Source organism: Nomascus leucogenys, chromosome 11 (assembly GCF_006542625.1).
Source record: "Nomascus leucogenys isolate Asia chromosome 11, Asia_NLE_v1, whole genome shotgun sequence".
Classification (NCBI taxonomy): domain Eukaryota; kingdom Metazoa; phylum Chordata; class Mammalia; order Primates; family Hylobatidae; genus Nomascus; species Nomascus leucogenys.
This window is the reverse complement of record NC_044391.1, coordinates 70,887,374-70,907,084: the sequence shown is the minus strand read 5'-3', so window position 1 is coordinate 70,907,084 and position 19,711 is coordinate 70,887,374. Positions and strand designations below refer to the sequence as shown.

At 41.5% G+C, this 19,711-nt stretch overlaps 1 protein-coding gene across 1 annotated transcript in view; it reads right to left on the bottom strand.

Moving 5' to 3' along the window:
- TM4SF4 (transmembrane 4 L six family member 4) overlaps window positions 1-17,445 on the bottom strand; it is a 28,806-nt gene extending 11,361 nt beyond the window's left edge. Inside the window, exons 1-3 of the mRNA XM_030822701.1 lie at window positions 16,374-17,445; window positions 15,512-15,601; window positions 3,727-3,863 (exon numbers count right to left, since the gene is read on the bottom strand). Coding sequence (XP_030678561.1) covers window positions 3,727-3,863; window positions 15,512-15,601; window positions 16,374-16,547 — 401 coding nt within the window. The 5' untranslated portion in view covers window positions 16,548-17,445. The remainder of the gene's footprint in view (window positions 1-3,726; window positions 3,864-15,511; window positions 15,602-16,373) is intronic.
- Window positions 17,446-19,711: the final 2,266 nt, after the last annotated feature.

Sequence of the window (19,711 nt, the reverse complement as noted above, 5' to 3'; positions counted from 1 at the left end):
TTTTTTTTTTTGAGACAGGGTCTGGCTCTGTTGCCCAGGCTAGAATGCAGTGGCATGATTATGGCTCACTGCAGCCTTGACCTCCTGGGCTCAAACAATCCTCCCACATCAGGCACCTGGAGTAGCTGGGGCTACAGGCATGCACAACCATGCCCAGCTAAGTTTTTAAATTTTTTTTTTTTTTTTTTTTTTTGTAGAGGGGCGCTGGAGCGGGGAGTTCTCCCTATGTTGCCCAAGCTGGTCTTGAACTCCTGGGCTCAAGCAGTCCTTCCACCTCAGCATCCCAAAGTGCTGAGATTACAGGCATCAGCCAACACTCCCAGCCAATTAAAAAAAAAAATTCTTCTACTAATTACTAGCCATGGAGCCCTGGGAAAATTAACCTTTTTGAGCTTCATTTTTCTCTTTCAGGGATGAAAATTCTTCTCAGATTTATGAGGAAGATTAGGTGAGATAATGCACATAAAAACACTTAGCACTTAATCATTGGGAAGAAAAAGAAGGAAAAAAGGAGGAAGAGGAGAGAAAGAAAAAAGAGAAGGAAAAGAAGAAAAAAGGGGAGGGAAGAGGAAGAAGAACAAGAACAAGAAGAAGCAGTTGCCACCATGGCTGCCCTTTGGTAATAAGGGACAAATGACAACTGTCTTGAGTTCTTTTATTTTGGCTCATACAAGTGACTGATCCTTTCTACTCTCTGAGCAGCTGTGTATGAGTGTTAGGTTTCCAGCTATAACAACGGTTACTATATGCTTATGTGGATAAGAAGAGTCCACACACCCTTTTTAGCTATCAGATACCAGTATAGTACTGTGTAGTAAAAGGTGTAGGAGGTAGAATCCCATGAGTTTTGCCAACAGGAAATCTAGGCAAAAAGCAGGCAGTATGAGTCAATATAAATTGTGTTCTAGAAAAAGCACTGTAACTTGGAGTGAGAAAACTTGGATTTGAGCTTCTGCCACTAAGAAACTGTATTCTTCTTGGCAAGTCACTTGTCCTCTCTGGGCCTTGGCTGTCCTGCCTCTGAAGGGGAGTTAAATAATCCCATAAGCTTTTTGTGAGGATCAACTGAAACAATGTAGGTGACAGCACTTTGTTAACTGAAAACACCAAGCAATAGAAGTTTCAGTTATTGCCATAAGAAATTCAAGGGGAACTTCTGCAGTCAGAGGGAAGATTTGGAGCTGGCAGTGGTAGATAACATCAAAGAGGAATATGAGCTCTTGTCTCAGAAGGGAGGAAACAGGATTTGAGGAGACAACAGAATGCTGCTGAAGGTTTGCCAGATGGCAAAGAGGGTGCAGTGAGACCTGGGCCCATCCCCTGAATGCCCTTCCTGTAGCCATCATGGCATATTTTATACCTTACACAAAGAGCAGTCTTACATTTTACATGGGATTAAATTAAAACATAAGTAGTCAAAATCATTCTTAAATAGCCTGTAAATCATCTGGAAACTGTGATATATACGGTTTTGTAATACATCCCTGTACAGTAATTTTTTATCACATTATAGTTTGAAGCAGCTCTACAGATGTCTCTGTGTTCAAATCATTCTCCCTTCAGGTAATTATCAAAGCTGTACAGTGAACAGAAGATAGAGAATTCTGAAATGTTTCCGCTTGCCTGCAAGGTTTACCCTATTATGTTTTTATTATCAAATCTTTATAATCTGGTACCTGTTCTTGATACTGGTTAGTTGCTGTTGTGAGGGGTAGATAAAATGACATATTTGAAAGCATCTGTTACAGAGTAATGCACAATAAATGGCTGCAATGAGAATGAAAACTTGCTTCTCCAGAAGTACTAATATGAGGAACTTCAAAAAGTCGTTTCCTGTCCTTCTCTCAGTTTGGCATTTAGTGTGGTGGCCCACAGGCCAGCTGTCACTCCTGACCTTGGGCATTGATCCCATCCCATCCCAAGTAGGGCGTGCGTGTGTGAGGGGAGGGTGTTAGTTCCTGCAGTCAGAACATGCGAGGCCATTGTATGGCTTTGGAGTGTTTTTTGGCATCTGTTGTGTTTTTTTTTCTCCCTCCTTTGTTTTGGACATAGATTTATTTCAATTGACTTTAATTTTCTAGGGTAGTATTAATCACATAACAGAAAACATAGAAAAATATGTTTACTGCGGCACTGATGTTGCTGGAATTAATAGAGGGCTCCTTGAAGACAGACATAATCTGTAGCTTCATACACACACCCCTAGGTGGAGAGAGTGAGCTGTCAAGGGAAGACTCTCAATGGGGGCGGGTTGGGGGGGCTCAGCCTGCTGGGATCTGAGTTCGATGCGCAAGCAAGCCAATCCCATGGTAGCGTAGCCCCAACAGTCCTCTCTGCATGATAAGAGGGCTTTTCACACAGTAAACTGAATGTATTTGGAAACCGCTGCACAAGGTATGAGGATATTAGAGAACTTGTATTGCTTAACTATAAGAAAGGTGGGGATATTTCATGTGGGACGTCTGTGAACAAACCGAGACCATGTATCACAGAGAACTAGGCCCCTTCACTTCCCCAGCCTGAAGCCCATTCTTAAGATTCTTTAGAATCTCACAGTAAATGAATACGTAGAGGTTTGAGTTAATATATTGGTGTTCTACAGATTTTTTTTAGGCACGAATCCATTCTTCATGTGCAGGAAGACCCTGTAATTATATTTCCTGACTCTGTGGGATGTGCCAGTCACTGTCAGGCAGAGGGGCTGAGATGGTGAACAAAACAAAAATGCTCCAAGCCCCCTTGGAGGTTAAAGTCTAGTGCAGCTTTGCCTAACAGATCCATTTACCATGATGGAAATGTTCTAGATCTGTGCTATTCAATACAGTAGCTACAAGCCCTATATGGCTACTGGGTACTTGAAATATGGCTACTGTGATTAAGGAACTGAATTTTTAACTTTATTTCTATAAATGAATTTGAGTTTAAGTAGCTCCATATGGCTGCTGGCTACTGGACTGAACAGTGCCGTCCTGGTCAGTGCAGGACAGAAGGATGTGTACTATGAAAGGCTAAGACTTGAAGTCAGAAGTCCTGAGTTTGAGCCCTGGCACTGTCCTCAACTAACAATGTGAATTTGAAGCTAGTTAAACTTACTAAGCCTGCCTTGGCACAGAGTAATTACCTCTTGAGGTTATTATGAAGATTAAATTATAAATTTGTGGGATAAAGATCTTTACAATCTACAAAGTACCATGAAAATATGAAATGTTATTTTAATGAGTCTATTAACATTAACATGAGAAACCTACAATGATTTCAATATCATTTTCTGTACATTTGCACTTAAACGATTGTTTAATTATAGGCAATTTGGGGTATTGGTGAAAGCCCTTGGGCCCAGTTAATGGGTAATTATTCTTGCTTTCTATTATAAGATTTGTAATGAAAACTATTACTCCGTTTATTAATATTATTAGTTGCCTTGTGTTGCTGCTAATAAATATTTGGGTGCAAGGGATGACACAACAAATCTCTTCCTTCCCTCAGGCCAAAGGAGGCATCCAACCTCTTTTAGTTATTTCTCCTGGGGTCTGTCAAAGGAGCAATTAGAGGTGAGATCCTATGCAACTTTGCTGTATTCCACAACTCCAGCTCTGCCTCAAAGGAGCACCAAGCCTGAGGCTTGCATAACGATGAAGACATGGCATTGTGTGCGTCTCCCCTTGGGCAATTTATCTGCCCATGCCCCTTGTGGTTACCGGTGGGCATTGCAGGGTGTGGCCTTACCCGTCGTGGAAGGGGTAGCCCCATGTATTATTGGCCATGAGGCATTTAGGACCCTTGTTGATTGAAATAGCTGAGATGATAAACGAGTATCCAGCTCCCAAGAATCCAACCACAGCAAATATCGTGGAGGTGAACATCTGAAAGAGAGGAAGAGAGACAGTCACATTCTCTAGGTGGTCCAGAGGATACACTCAGCAAACCTAATCCACCTGCTGTTGAACATGGTGACTACAAGAAGTTATGGGGTAGGAGCTAGTCTTTATAGTAGATGGGGCCTGTGGGGTCTTCTAGAATGAATTTTGGTGTCTTCTTTTCCCTTCTTCACCCCCATTTCCATTTCTTTTTCACCTTTTCATTGACGGAGGTGTTGGTTCTGTTACCTTTGAGCCATGGCCTTTTAATCTTGTTAAAGATAAACTCTCCTCCCCAGGGCTGATATATAAAGCCAATCTATTATAGAATCAAAGAACCTTAGGATTGGCAGTAATCTTTTTTTTTTTGAGAAGGAGTTTCACCCTTGTCGCTCAGTCTGGAGTGCAATGGCGTGATCTCAGCTCACTACAACCTCCGCCTTCCAGGTTCAGGGGATTCTCCTGCCTCAGCCTCCTGAGTAGCTGGGATTACAGGTGCGCACCACCATGCCCAGCTACTTTTTTTAGTAGAGACAGGGTTTCACCATGTTGGCTAGGCTGGTCTTGAACTATTGACCTCAGGCGATTCACCTGCCTCGGCCTCCCAAAGTGCTGGGATTACAGACATGAGCCACCGTGCCTGGCCTGGCAGTAATCTTAACTTTTCTGGTCAAATTATCCTGCTAAAGCCAGTCACTGTGATGTCTCATGTGATAGGCAGGTTCTACTTATGGGAAAGAGTAAAAGTTTAGAACTCCTCCTCATTGGCCCTCATTACGTCCCTTGAGGCCAGAAAGATCAAGTCTAACCTGTCTTCCATTTGGCATCAGTCTTTACAATATCTGAAGATTGCCTTGATATCTCTCACCCCTTCCACCCTTGGAGCATTTTCTCTTCTTTAGGTTAAACAATCCAAAAAATTCCATTCTTTTAAATATTTTTCTATGATGGAGATTAATGAAAAACAGATTAGACTACCATATTGTTTATTCAATTATAAAATCAAAATAGAATTATTGACTGCAAAAGGCAGAAGCAATCCTGGAGTCCAACTAGGTTAACTCCCTCTTACCGATGAAAAAAGTTAGGCCCAGGGATGTTAAGAACTTATGCAATATCCATTCTAGACAGTAACTAGAGAGTAGCATGAAAACATTTACAGTTTTGGAAGAAGAGGCAGAAAACGATCACCTCTATTGCTTTGATGACAAAGCACAGGGTTTAAAGTCAGCAGGCCCAGACCCAGGCTCATATCTCAGCTTTGCTAGTCTTCTCTGTGTAATGCCTTTGCATAATGAATGTGTCCTCAGAGCCTTAGTTTTGTCATCTTAAAATGGGCATGATAGACCCCACCTTAAATGTCTGTTGTGAACATTAGACGTGGCAACCTAAGCTAACCATCAGCTATTTTCCCTTTCCCCTTTCATGTTATTAACAATATTATCATAATACATATCTGGGATGGGGTGAGGTTTGAAGGTGAAGAGGACCTGATCGTGCCTGGGTGATTGGAATCTGTGTAATAATGGAGTTCTACTTTAGCTGGGATTCATTTTCATATCATATATCAATGTATTTTTGATGGAACTTTTTAAAAAATTCTTTTTAATAGAAAATTTAACTCTTTTGCCAACTCATCTGATTGATGCAACGTTTTAATACTGAGCTCTAACTTCATGTGCTTTGTCTGACTCTCCTTGTAGAACTGACCCTTCATTCTTCATCTCTTCCAACCCCCGTACTCTAGATTGCACAAACTTCTATCACAGCACAATGCCTCTAATACAATAATGCATAGGTTTTTCTGTTTTTGTTTTTAGACAGGGTCTTGCGCTGTCACCCAGGCTGACTGCAGTGGTGCAATCGCGGTTCACTGCAGCCTCAACTTCCCGGGCTCAAGTGATCCTCCCACTTCAGTCTCCTAAGGAGCTAGGACTACAGGCATGCACCACCATGCCCAACTAATGCATAGCTTTTTATGGCTGTCTTCTCCAAATAGAGCACAAGTTCCTTGAAGTCACAGACAATAAGTTATTTGAAGATAGGGCATTGTTCCACACTTAGCATAGTCTTAACAGTTTTCCTTCTTCCTAGCTTATCAAAGGCACTGGATAATGAATTGTTGCATATTTTCAATGACTAAGGTTTCATATTACTAATTGTTTAGATTTTTCCCGTTATTGTTTATGTTTAGGGTATCTAAATCCGCTCTCGGCATCCAGAACATTCATGACTTTAACCTAGGTCAGAAGTAAGTGAAGATTTTGTAAATTTCTCGTGTTAGAACAGGCAATCTCTTTTCCAAAGGATGTAAGGTTGAATAAGTTTGAGAATTGCTGGATTACATAACTCAGTTTCATTCCTGCTGCACTTCTAAAAATATAGTACTTATGAAACATGAATTTGTGTAAACTTCTGAGAAGGAAATCTATTACATATGCTGGAATATAAGGAAAATCATTCACTCTCACATTATTCCTCAGAAATGAAGCAATTACCTTAGAGTTGAGTCCTTATTTCATTTATCAGGCAATAATGTATTCCCTCAAACACTTTATTTTGAACAACCAAGTACTGCATAGAGAAGACATCAGTCAGAAACAACTCAATCATTGTTAGATGACAGAATTGTGTTAAAAATTTTTTCTTAACATATATTTATTAATTATTATAAAAAGGTTGAACCCATAATTCCTAGTTCTGGATATTATAGTTAACAAGGTATTCTAGGCATTGTCATAGTTTAAAGGGTATTCTAGGCCTGGCATGGTGGCTCACGACTGTAATCCCAGCACTTTGCGGGGCTGAGGCTGGTGGATCACGAGGTCAGGAGTTCAAGACCAGCCTGGCCAATATGGTGAAACCCCATCTCTACTAAAAATATAAAAAAATTAGCTGGGCACAGTGGTGTGTGCCTATTTTCCCAGTTACTCGAGAGGCCAAGGCAGAAGAATTGCTTGAACCCGGGAGGTGGAGGTGGCAGTGTGCCGAGATCACACTACTGCACTCCAGCCTGGGTAACAGAATGAGACTCCACCTCCAAAAAAAAAAAAATTAGCGGGGTGTGGTGGCCCATGCCTGTAATCGCAGTTACTCAAGAGGCTGAGGCAGGAGAATCGCTTGAGCCCGAGAGGCAGAGGTTGCACTGAGCCAAAATCGCGCCACTGCACTCCAGCCAGGGTGACAGAGCGAGAGTCCATCTCAAAATAATAAATTAAATAAATAAATAAATAAATTGCATTCTAAAATAAGCACACTTCGTGTGTATAATTGTGGAGATCATTAATATATACCTGTAGGAGGAATGTTTGAACATTGCCTTTGTCTTTTGAGAATTGATATTTGTAACTAAGGGTGAAATTTCCCCTGACAGCATCATGCATAGACACATAAATGTTGTATTCAGACTTAAACGGAAAAGAAGATGTGCTGTGGGAGTCTTTTGATGGCTCAAAGTGTGTCTTTAGTAGTAGCAAAGACATTGATTAAAAGAAACATGAATATTTATTTATTTTAAAATAAACGGGCCAGGCGCAGTGGCTCAAGCCTGTAATCCCAGCACTGTGGGAGGCTGAGGTGGGCAGATCACTTGCACCCAGGAGTTCAAGCCCAGCCTGGGCAACATGGCAAAACCTCTACAAAAGCTACAAAAATTAGCCAGGCATGGTAGTGTGCGCCTGTAGTCCCAGCTACTCAGGAGGCTGAGGTGGGAGAATTGCTTCAGCATGGGACACGGAGGTTGCAGTGAGCAGAGATCACACCACTGCAATCCAGTATAGGCGACAGAGTGAGACTCTGTCTCAAAATAATAATAAATAAAAAAAGGGAGAAATGTCAGTTCACAATCAATATATTAAAATTATTTCATATTTTATATAACATGATTTAAAATATGTTTATGTCACTGAAAGTTTATATATTATTGTTGGTTAAAGAGCTTTTTTGAAGTTTCTTCATGGGAAAATAAGACATGGTTTTATGTTCAGATTTGCCTTATACTTGCAATTGAGTATACATTGTACTTGCAATTTTCCATTCTTATTGGATTCTATAAGGTTTTTTTTTTTTTTTTTTTTTCTACCGAGAGTCCTTGTAAGAAAACACTTTGGAAAATGTTGCTACTTTTTTTTTTTTTTTAGTTTATTTTAAATAGAGATAGAGTCTCACTGTGTTGCCCAGGCTGATCTCAAACTCCTGGTCTCAAGCCATCCTCCTTCCTTGGCCTCCCAAAGTACTGGGATTACTGAGCCATCATACCTGGCCTACAATTCTTACTGAGAGTTTATATGGCTGGTTTTCTGTTTCTTAGCCGCCTCCATGCTCCAACCAAATTTCTGTTCAGTTAGATATAGCTAGTATAACTCTAGGACTAGAGCAAGCAAAATCTTACACTTCGGGCAGTTTCTTCTAATGCTACCTACCGCCCTTTCAGAGATAGGTTCTGAGTGGTCTGGAAACATTTGTTGACATATGGCAGATTGAGTAGTCTTCATGAAAGACTAGGTTGTCACAGAGAAAAACAGATTCTATGAAGGAGGGGGGTCTCAGCACATTTTATGGATAAATCACAGGAAGCAAGATACATGCTGTGTCATGTTGCTTTAAGTTATTTCACATTGGGAAGTCTTAAAAATGACAAATTCTCTAGAATCAATTCCTAGAGATACGATCAGTCAAAAAGCCAGCATAGAATAATTTCAATTTATCATGGGTTTCATGACACAAAATGTTCAAGAAAGAAAGGCCAGGCTTGGTCCTGTAATCCCAGCACTTTGGGAGGCCAAAGCTGGCAGATCGCTTGAGCCCAGGAGTTTGAGACCGGCCTGGCCAAAATGGTGAAATTCCATCTCTACAAGAAATACAAAAATTAGTGAGGGATGGTGGTGTGTGCTTGTAGTCCTAGCTACTCGGGAGGCTGAGGTGGGAGGATCGCTTGAGCTCAGGAGGCAGAGGTTGCAGTGGGCTGAGATCGCACCACTGCACTTCAGCCTGGGCAACAGAGCCAGACTCTGTCTAGAAAAAAAGAAAAGAAATGTTCTTGAGATCAAGTTGAGTACATTAGAGGGTAGACACTTCAAAATTGGTATTATTTACAGCAAATAGGCAAAAGTCCTGGGATATCTCTGGAAGGAGACAGTAATTGAGAACAGTGGGGACCTCTGAGGAGGGAAGTTGGCAGACTTTGGAATCAGATAAGGGAGGCTTCCTTTGCGGTTTTTGTGCTATGGGCATGCTCTACCTGGTCTGAGTGAATAAATGGTGAAGAAGGACACTACTGTGTTGTGGTCAAAGGTATGGATTACAGGCAGATGGATCTGGATCTGAGTTCTGGTTCCTCCCTGGTGATCTTGGGAAGTTAATCTTTTTTATTCCAGTTCTTCTTCTGTAAAATAAGGCTCATTAATAAGTACCTGCCTTACCGATAATATGTAAGATAGCCTAATTAGTAAAGGTACACACCTCTGGAAAATCAGATCATCCCCAGGTGGGATAGGCTACTAGTAATCCCCAGTGCCTCACTGATAGGACACCTAGAATTATTTTTCCTGTTTCCAAGGTTTGGATAATTTCCCATGACATTAACAAGCACTTGATCAATGTCATTATTATATTATAGTATTTTTGTTATTATATCCTCACACACACTTACTTTCCACAAATACAGAGACAATACTCTGGAGAAAAAAAATTCAACGGGCTAATTCCCTCATAGCTGCTCAGTGCACATATTCTGCTCACATTGTTAAAGAAATGCGTATAGCATACGCTGCAAATGTTTCCTTTGAAAGAGTAGATAAGAAGGCCTGCAATCATATGTCCTCTAACTCACCAACTGCCAGCTTGAAGACCTCCCTTTCTGTTGGGCTCTGGAGACAGACAGGTTCCATCAGATCCCAGCTCTGTCTCCACACATGGTGTGTCCTGGGGTCATGTAGGTGCTTATGTTGGCCAAAGCATGTCCTTAGGGCAGGGACATTCCTCCTTAGTAAGGAGGAATAAAGATTACCTGAAGTGTTTTTTCTTCTTAAAAATTAATATCCTCTATTTTTTTGCCTGGGCTGGGCTTGGGAAGGGAGTGGGGGAAGTGGCAGTCAGAAACTTAACTTGCAGGAGCCCCAGTTTCCTCATTTATAAAATGAGGAGTTTAATGCCGAATTCAGAGGGTTATTGTGAGGACTGAGTGTGATAAATATGGAAGCCCATTTTCTCTCCTAGGTGTTCACTTACTTCATCCATCCAACAAGTACTTATTGAGGATCTGTGTGTCCTCCATACCCTAGGCACTTAGTTGGTACTTCCCTCCTCTTCCCTTACAACAAATGCTTGCAAAATCTTCCCCTAGAACTTACAACATCCTTATGAGAGATAGTAACAGCCACGATCCATTTTGTAGCAGAGGGTTTTGAAGCATAGAAAATATTTACTGAAGATGCCGGCGTGGTGGCTCATGACTGTAATCCCAGCACTTTGGGAGGTCAAGGCAGTCAATCAAGAGGTCAGAAGTTTGAGATCAGCCTGGCCAACATAGTAAAACCCCGTCTCTACTAAAAATACAAAAAATTAGCTGGGAGTGGTGGTGGGCGCCTGTAATCCAGCTACGCGGGCCGGCTGAGACAGGAGAATCGCGTGAATCCAGGAGGCGGAGGTTGCAGCGAGCCGAGATTGCGCCAACCTCTTGCACACCAGCCCGGGCGACAGTGCAAGACTCTGTTTCAAAATATAAATAAATAAAAATAAAATAAAATATGTAGAAGTAGAATAAAAATAGGAGCTTAGGGAGAAAACATCTGGAAAAAAAAGAAATAAAATTCCATACTTTATTTTTTTCTTTCAATATATTCCATTTCTCTAAAGGAATTGTCTTTCTTAAATCTTCCTCAAGCTGGCTGTCATTCCAAGGAATGAGGAGGTAGATTAGCGATGCTTTTGGCCTGCAGGACCTCTGCAAGAGGAAGTCCCCAGAAACGCTCACTCAGGAGGCGTCTCTAGGGGGCACTGATGAGCCAGGCACGGGAAGAAGTGCTGAGCACAGCACACAGACTATGTTAGGACATGACCAAGACCTTTCTTCAAAACAGGGAGGCTGATCATCTGGCCTGCCTATGAGTGGGGTGGGCCTTGATCTATCTAATATGCTTTAAGGACGGTGAAATGCCTGCCTACCCAACACTTATCCTCATCAATCTACCTTTGGTCTCATTATTAGAGACACTCCTTTGAGTCAAATCCAAGATTTACAAAAGGCTCTTAATAAAACACGTACTTAACATAAACGAGTTGACAAAATTAATTTGCTGCCCCACTGGGCCCTGAAAGATCCATTTTTTAGAAGGATTAGAGGGCAGGAGATGCTGATCAGCCACCGACACGCTGCCAAGGAGCCACTGAGAATCTCGGGTTTGGGAGGAAGAAGCTGTTACCTGAAAACAAACCCAGGCCAGGGTTCTCACTATTTTTGCTCCAGGGCTCACTTTTCCCGGCTCTCCTTTAGCCTAATTTATTTGAAAGAGCGCAGGCCTTTGGAGCTGAGCTTCAGTCTTGCTCTGCCTCAGAGGAGAGCCATTTTCTCGGCTTTACCAAGAAACTATGAATCGGGTGATCCAAGATTCTTTCCAGCTTATTGTCTTGCTTTATCTCTGCAGCCACCACATCCTGCTTCTCCTATCTCCTACTTGGTTTTGCTACCCGAGGAAAGGAAAGAGAATGGTGCAGTTGGCCTCTGGGGAATGTTCCAGAAAGATATAATGCAGATGAGAGAAGAGAGAGAGGAGCCAGGAAAATAAATGACAGAGAGCAGACTGTAGAGGGGACAGAGGATTCAGCCTAGCAGCTGGTGGCCCAGTCTTTGTCTGCCTCACAGGCCTTTCCACCTGCAGTGCTCCCTATGCAATGCTCCCTATTGCAGTGCTCCACAGAAGCCCCGTGTCCCTGAAGGAGCTGGAGCCTGGAGGGGAATGTGTGAGCCTTTGGAAAATAATTCAGAACTTCAGCAGTATAGTTCTCTCCAAATTAGTCTGTATTTTTGCTTCTTGTCTGACAAAATGCAAATACCTTATTTTAGAAAAATGATTAGCCAGGTAAGGTGGTGAGCACCTGTAGCACCAGCTACTCAGGAGGCTGAGTGGGGAGGATTGCTTGAGTTCCGGAGTTCCAGAAGTTTGGGACCAACCCGGGCAACAGAGTGAGACCCCCAACCACCTCAAAAAAAAAAAAAAAAAAAAAAAAAAGAAATGATTATTGTTTGATGCTCCAAAGCCTTAGAACATAACATTAAGCAAACAAGAGTCTGAAGCAGGGGGCATGAGCTCAATGGTCTTAGGGGCAGGGAAGGGACCCTAACTGAGTAGAGCAGACAGGGTGGGCCCCGTGGGGCTCAGCCAGGCCCAGTGAAGGCTGCTGTTGTGCCAAAATGCAGGCTAGGGGTGCCAGATTAATTTTTTATTTCTTGGGAAAAAAAGTCAGATATCTAGATACTTTATGTTCTATCTCTGAATTTTTAAAAATTGGCAGCTGATTAAAAAACAAAACAATCGGCCAGGCGCGGTGGCTCACGCCTGTAATCCCAACACTTTGGGAGGTCGAGACAGGCAGATCACCTGAGGTCAGGAGTTCGAGACCAGCCTGGCCAACATGGTGAAACCCTGTCTCTACTAAAAATACAAAAAAAATTAGCCAAGTGTGGTGGCAAGCACCTGTAATCCCAGCTACTCGAGAGGCTAAGGCAGGAGAATCACTTGTACCCAGGAGGCGGAGGTTGCAGTGAGCTGAGATTGCATCATCTCACTCCAGCCTGGGGGACAAGAGTGAGACTTCGTCTAGAAAAAACCAAAACAAAACAAACCAAAACAAAAAAATCAAAGACAAGAAATCCTTCTGCTGGCTACCCAGCATGTGGTCAACCCTGGCCCAGGGCAGCCATGCTAGGTGCCTTGGTTTACAGTCTGGTGCAGCTGGTCCTTTGATGGACGCTGCCTCATCATTTGGATGGTCAGTTGGTCATTTGGAGTAGTTATCCTCAATTCATGCCAAGGGCAGGTTCCACATGGAGGCTTAGACAGCCCCCACAGACAACTTGTATTGAGAAGACCAAATATTTCAGATCCTATTAACTCAAAACTTTTTTTAATGAAATGTGCTCATAAAAACAATTTTTTTTTCAGCCACGTGTAGTGGCTCATGCCTGTAATCCCAGCACTTTGGGAGGATGAGGTGGGTGGATCACCTGAGGTTGGGAGTTCGAGACCAGCCTGACTAACATGGAGAAACAGCATCTCTACTAAAAATATAAAATTAGCCAGGCATGGTGGCACATGGCTGTAATCCCAGCTACTCGGGAGGCTGAGGCAGGAGAATCACTTAAACCCGGGAGGCAGAGGTTGCAGTAAGCCGAGATCTCGCCATTGCACTCCAGCCTGGGCAACAAGAGCTAAACTCCATCTCAAACAAACAACAACAACAAAAAGACAAACTTTTTTGCCTTCATCTTGGACTTCATTTACATCTAATTTTAAAAACCAAGTTTTGTGTAATACTTAGAATGCTATTTTACTTCTCACTGTGGTTATATGTAAACCTAAAAACAAAAATAAAGCAAACAAAAGATCCCTTATTTTATATTAGCCAGTCTTTAGCCTTTTACTCAGCACCAGTTGTGAAATTTTAGATTTCTGAAATAAATGACTCTTCTTTCTTTTAATCCTATTTTCCTAATTGCTAATTAAAAAAAAGTCCTCATCTCCAACTTCTATCCCCCAAAAGCTCACAATATATAATGGGATTATAATTCAAGGGGAAAATAAGTTATAAATATCTTCTTTTCCTTTATAATTACATAAAATATCCTTTGTTATATAAAACATATATTACATGATTATATTAAATTGTGGGTTTTTTAAAAAAACTCTTTGTAAATGATGATTTTAAGTGTTAACATAACAATTATCAATACTTATTTGGTACTCATGATGTTATATTTTCTTTGACTGACCTTTGAACTCACATGAAAACTGTAATGTATGCACATTGGACCAGCCTCAGCCTTTCATATGTGCTCAATATTTTTTGATTGAATAAATGAACAAATAATGCTAAGAAAGAGATGTTAAAAGGATCCTGTTTCAGAGTGGATAGATGTACCTTTCCCTTTAGGAAGTTAAAGTAAATGTGGTTAATTCATTATTGTAGTTCATGAATCTTTTAGGAGGACATGTGAACCATGGGAGATACAGGAGAAACTGGCCTTCCTCATTTTTCAGACCAGTAATTCCAGTTCTACTATGCTTCATTTCTGCCTCATCAATGTATCTAACTCTTAATATTTTTTGTCAACTCTCATTTTATTCATTTATATCACTATATGAATGAAAAATTAGAATCATTGGCAGATAGAAACACAATATAGTTGCATTTTAGTTAAATAATGTTGCATTCATTCCTGGAGCCAAGACTTAGCCTCTCTTTGTTAGAAAGGGAGATTATGAAGGGTAAAAAATAGTAAAGACGACTGGGCACGGTGCCTCACACCTGTAATCCCAGCACTTTGGGAGGCTCAGGTGGGCGGATTGCTTGAGTCCGGGAGTTCGAGACCAGCCTAGGAAACATGCCAAAACTCTCTCTCTACTAAAAATACAAAAAGTCAGCTGGGTGGGGTGGCACACTTGTACTCCCAGCTACTTGGAAGGCTGAGGTGGGAGAATCACTTGAGCCCAGAAGGTCAAGTCTGCTGTGAGCCAAGATCTAGCTTGGGCAAACAGAGTGAGACCCTGTCTCAAAAAAAAAAGAAAAAAGAAAGACTTATGTATATCAAAATAAGATCTTTTTCTTGATAGTATCAAAAGGATTGAAGGAGAATTGAATGGGAATGACATTCTATGTTGTTGAAAGATATAGCACATCCGTGTAGCACCAGAGCTTGTCCCATACTTGAGAAATTCTGGTCTAGTCCAGCTTCCTGCTTTATACGTGAGCAAAGGGAGGCAGAGCAGTACAATGACTTGCTCAATTGCAGAATGGGTCCTGTCCCCATGTCCCAGCATTCTTTCCACTGCAGCCTGGAACTTTGATGCCTAACGTCTCTAGTTCACCTACTAAAAAGATTGATGGCCGCGTGAAGCAAGAGAGGAAACAGAAGTCCTGAGGCAGAGCCCGGTGGAAGCCGGAGGTGCTGGGCCTCAGAAATAGAGAACACGGAAGTGGTGTGTGTGAGGAACCTAGAAGCCTGCTGGGGAGGGGAGGATACCATCTTTTGTCCTGTCCCAAGTCCCCTTTGCAGATGAGGCAATTCAGGGCCAGAAAAGGGAAATGGCTTGTCCAAGTTCTTACGGCCTCTCAGTGGCAGAGGAATGCTGCAGCTTCATCTCTGCCTTTCAGGCTTGCATTCTGTATATGGGACCCCTCTGAATCTCCAGTTCTGACATCCCTGTCGGTTTGTAAAATCTCATACAGTATTAACACCTATAAGTATGAGGGCTATGGTATTTTGGAAAATTATTATTATTTCACACTGGCAGGAAAGATCACAGTTTTATCCCTCCACCAGCTGCTCCCAGAGTCCTGGCTGGAGCTGATAACTTGTCTCCATCCCCATGCTGCCCAGCACAAAAACACAGAGCAGCCTGGAGTAATTCTAGTAGCTGCCCCCCATGGTAACTCACCGCAAATCGCTTCCCGCAGCCCTTGTTGCCGCAGCACCCACAGCAGTCATTGTTCTTCAGGCCCAAGAACACCAGCGCAGGGAAGATCATCTACCAGCAAGAGAGGCACCTCAGAGAGAGTCCAGGAGTTGAAGGGAGGGCCTGAGCCTGCCTGACTGTATAAGGAGCCCCATCCACAGTGAGGGACTTGGAGATCCAAAGGGAATGGCAAAGTAACAGAGCATGGCTGAAGGGGTAATGGAGTGTTATGGAGTACTTAGATTCCATTTGGGCTGACTAACCAGCTTCAATGAGGCAAGATTTCAAAATCTGAGTTTCCATTTTGATGGTGTGTTAGAAAAAAGAATAGGAAACTTTTCCTCAATTGTCATGAAAAGTGAGTCTCTCTCCTTTTCACTCTCTCAAACGGAGGTTCCCAATTCTATTGGAAACCAGAGGTAAAGAAATCATTAGGTCTTAAGTGGAAGACGACCGCACTGACAACAGCTTCTCATGGTGGTTTTAAGTCAATTTACTTTTCTAGCGGGTTTGCATCGTGGGTTTGTTGTTGTTATTGTTTTGGGCACTATCTCGTTGGAATCAAGAAATTATGTGACCTTCACTTCGGTTCATGGGACTCAAATGACCCATGAGAACTGTCAGCCCAAGCTTAGAGATTAATTACTTAGTAAATTTGGCTGACGTGTCCTTGTCAGATCCTAACAGAAAGGAGAAAAAAATTAAGGCATTGACCTCTCATCATGCAATGCTTGAGCTTCTGTTACCAACTAAATATCTCCCTGTTCAATAAGTACCTGATTTAAAAAGGATTGTGGGGAAGGGAAAATCTCCCTTAGGAGGACTTTAAGGCTTCCCTACTCACCAAGACACAGCTTCCTAATATTCCTCCGAAAAACCAGATCTCTTGGGAAAGGTGGTCGTTGTCATCTATCACTTTTCCTCCAGGAAAAAATAACAGGATGTTAGCCAGGAAGCCAAAAAAAGCAAGGGGAATGAGGGTCCCCCCCAGGCATCTGGCACAGCCCCCAGTGCACATTCTGGGGTGGTACGACACAGTTCAGCAATCAAAAGCTCCTCACTGCCTCCTTCACAGGGCCTCTTCAAGGGTTTTTGGCCAGAGAGTCCTTGTAATTGTCCCCAATTCAATCAGTATTTTGGGGCTGAGAACCAAATTTCTGTGAACTGTGTCCTTGGAGTTGCTTCAGCTTCTCAAAAATAGCAGAACCTCGATGGCGATGGACATTTATACATTCTCCCGACCTGAAGTGCTTTGTTTTTTGCACCCCCATAAATGAGATTACGTTCAGAGCAATCATTCAATCGTTTTGCCATGGAGACCAATAACCTCTGTTAATAATCCACCAGCAGAGACAAGACACTCACATTGTTGCAATCGAAGACAGGGCTGGAAAAAACAGCATTTAGAACCACTGCACCTTTAATCTGACAGTGCCCATGCCCAAATAAAGAAATATTTTCTCCAGACTCTTTATAAATCACTAATATAATTGAGTTACATCCTGGTTAAAATCATGTCTCCCAAGTACTTAATGGTGTACAGTGCGTGTCTTTGTCTTTTCCACTGAAAGCCTGGAATGCAGGGTTATCCAAAAGAGCTTCTGTTTTCCTCAATATCAGAATAATTTGATGGTCTAGTTGTGTATCATTGAGCTCAGACTTAATTTTTTAAGGCAAAAAGCAACTGTTCATTTTATTATCTGATTGCTGTGTTTCTCTACTTGTTACTCAATTAAGTAGTTAAGTTCTATCTTTTCCCTACATGATGTGATGGAATTAGCAAAAACAATTTTCCTAATCAACTTTTTCAGCTATGTCTTCCATATAGGAATAAAGAAACCATCATTCACTAAGGCTACGGGGAAAGGAAGGTCAGCATTGGTAGAGAGGGAGAGAAAAGGTCCCGATGAGTTGACTGGGGAGAAGACACAGTTGGAAGAGCAGTTAGAGAGTGTGGGAGGCAGTAAAACACACCCCTATTAGAAAGTTTGCCAACTGCCAGGGGCATGATTCATTCATTTGCTTTGTGTCACTTAAGAAGTTCTCTGCCACGCCTGGACCAAGCTCTACATTATGCGATGGCCCTGCCTGGTACTGGTGTTACATAACAGCTGAAGGATTAAGAGGTAGAACCGGAAGTCTTACTAGTTCTTCATTGAGAATCTAGAGGTTAAAATAGGTCGAATATTTTAGGGAGTCAAATTTTAGCTAAATAAAAAGCAAGTGACATTATTACCATGGTGAGACCTGTCCTACCGTGGAATAGGCTACCTGCTCACAAGGAAGCCATGGACTGGGCTCTGCCAAGGCTCAGAGGCGCTTGGGAAAGGAAGCTATGGGAAGGATTCCAGAAAAGTCAGACTGGAAAAATGTTGAGGCTCCTTCTAAAATTTCTACGAAATGAATACTGGTTGCTTTATAAAGATACTTAGAAATCTCAGGGTCAGGATGAGAAAGAAAGCAGAAAAACAGCAAATGTTTATTGAGCCATGCATAATATTCCAAGCACAAATGAGCACCTTAAATGTTCTTCACCCTTCTGTGAAGAAGGTATCATGCCCCCTTCACAAGTGGGGATGTTTCTGCTCAAAGTGATTTTTGCAAGGTCATCTCAGCATAAGAAGAAGAGCTAAGATTTTATTTTTTATTTATACATACTATTTTACAGATTTATGGCGTAAGTGTGACATTTTGTTACATGTGTAGAATGTGTAGTGATTAAGCCAGGGTATTTGGGGGTATCCATCATTGAATATTTATCATTTCTATGTGCTGGGAACAATTTAAGTCCTCTCTTCTAGCTACTTTGAAATCTGTAATATATTATCACTAACCATGGTCACTTTACTCTGATGTCAAACAACACAGGTTATCCCTTTGGCTAACTGTATGTTCATACCCATTAGCCTACCTCCCTTCCGACTCTGTGTTGCCAAAACCCAGGCTATGTTCTCTCATAGATTTTCCTTTTTGAAAACAAACAAACAACAAAACATCATCTTTTAAATATAAACAATAGAATGACACTGTATATGCACAGTATATGTATATATGTATATATACATATATATATGTATATATGTATATATACATATATATTTATTTTATTTTTTTTTTTTTTTTTTTTTTTTTTTTTTTTTTTTTTTTTTTTTTTTTTTTTATTTATATATATATATGTATATATGTATATATACATATATATATGTATATATATATATATACATATATATATGTATATACATATGCATATGTATATGACCTGTATATGACAGGTATATGCACACAGTGGGAGACACTTTCTTCTGAGCACAACAACAAACTGTGATTTTATTCCTTATTACAAAATAATGTGAATTTTCTTGGTAGAAAAATTAGATATACAGACAAGCAAAAGGAAGAAAAAGAAAACCAGTTGTGTTTCCACCAGAAGCAAACAAGGGCTGTCATCACTGTGCTGACAGCTGTTTTCCAACACTCCAGGCAGGTGCAAATGAGCTTTATTTATAATCCACTGGCTTCTGACAGGGAGTCTTGAGCATATGAACTCTAAAGAAGGCAACAGTCCTGGGGGTGAGTGGATTGGGTTAATCAAATGCATATGCCACTTAGAGCTAGGCAGCTTCTCTCTGGGGACTGGGCAGCTTTTTCCTTTCTCCCTGGAGTACACCAATTGCTTCTAGGAGTTGCCATCATGGCATTTGACCAACACTAGCCCTGATGTCCTAGATTTTTCAGACACGCAACTGGAATTACCCATGTATACTGTCTGAATGAATAGATGAAAGTAAGAAATATTGTGGACCACACTTCAGTTTTCTTTCAGGCCTGAGGTAACTTATTTCCTGGGTAGAGGAAGAGAAACACTGAAAAACAGTCACTTTCCTGGAATGCCCTGACCACTTCAGACTTCAAACATTTGGATAGTGACTAACTCATTAATTGTTCAACTATTAATTGTGCCTTCAGACCTCCAGGCAAGAAGTAGAATATCTAATCTGGAGAGAGGGAATCGTGGGGGGACGGGAACCTTGGTGAAATTCACCCTCCGGAAGTGTAGCGGGGAGGTCACCAACAGACTGCTATAGGTGCAAGGGAAAATTGTGTGAGATTCTGAGAATCATTTTTGTGATACTCCCACTTGATAGTTTATTGTTTATTCTGTTCCTCTGGGTGTTTAGCAGT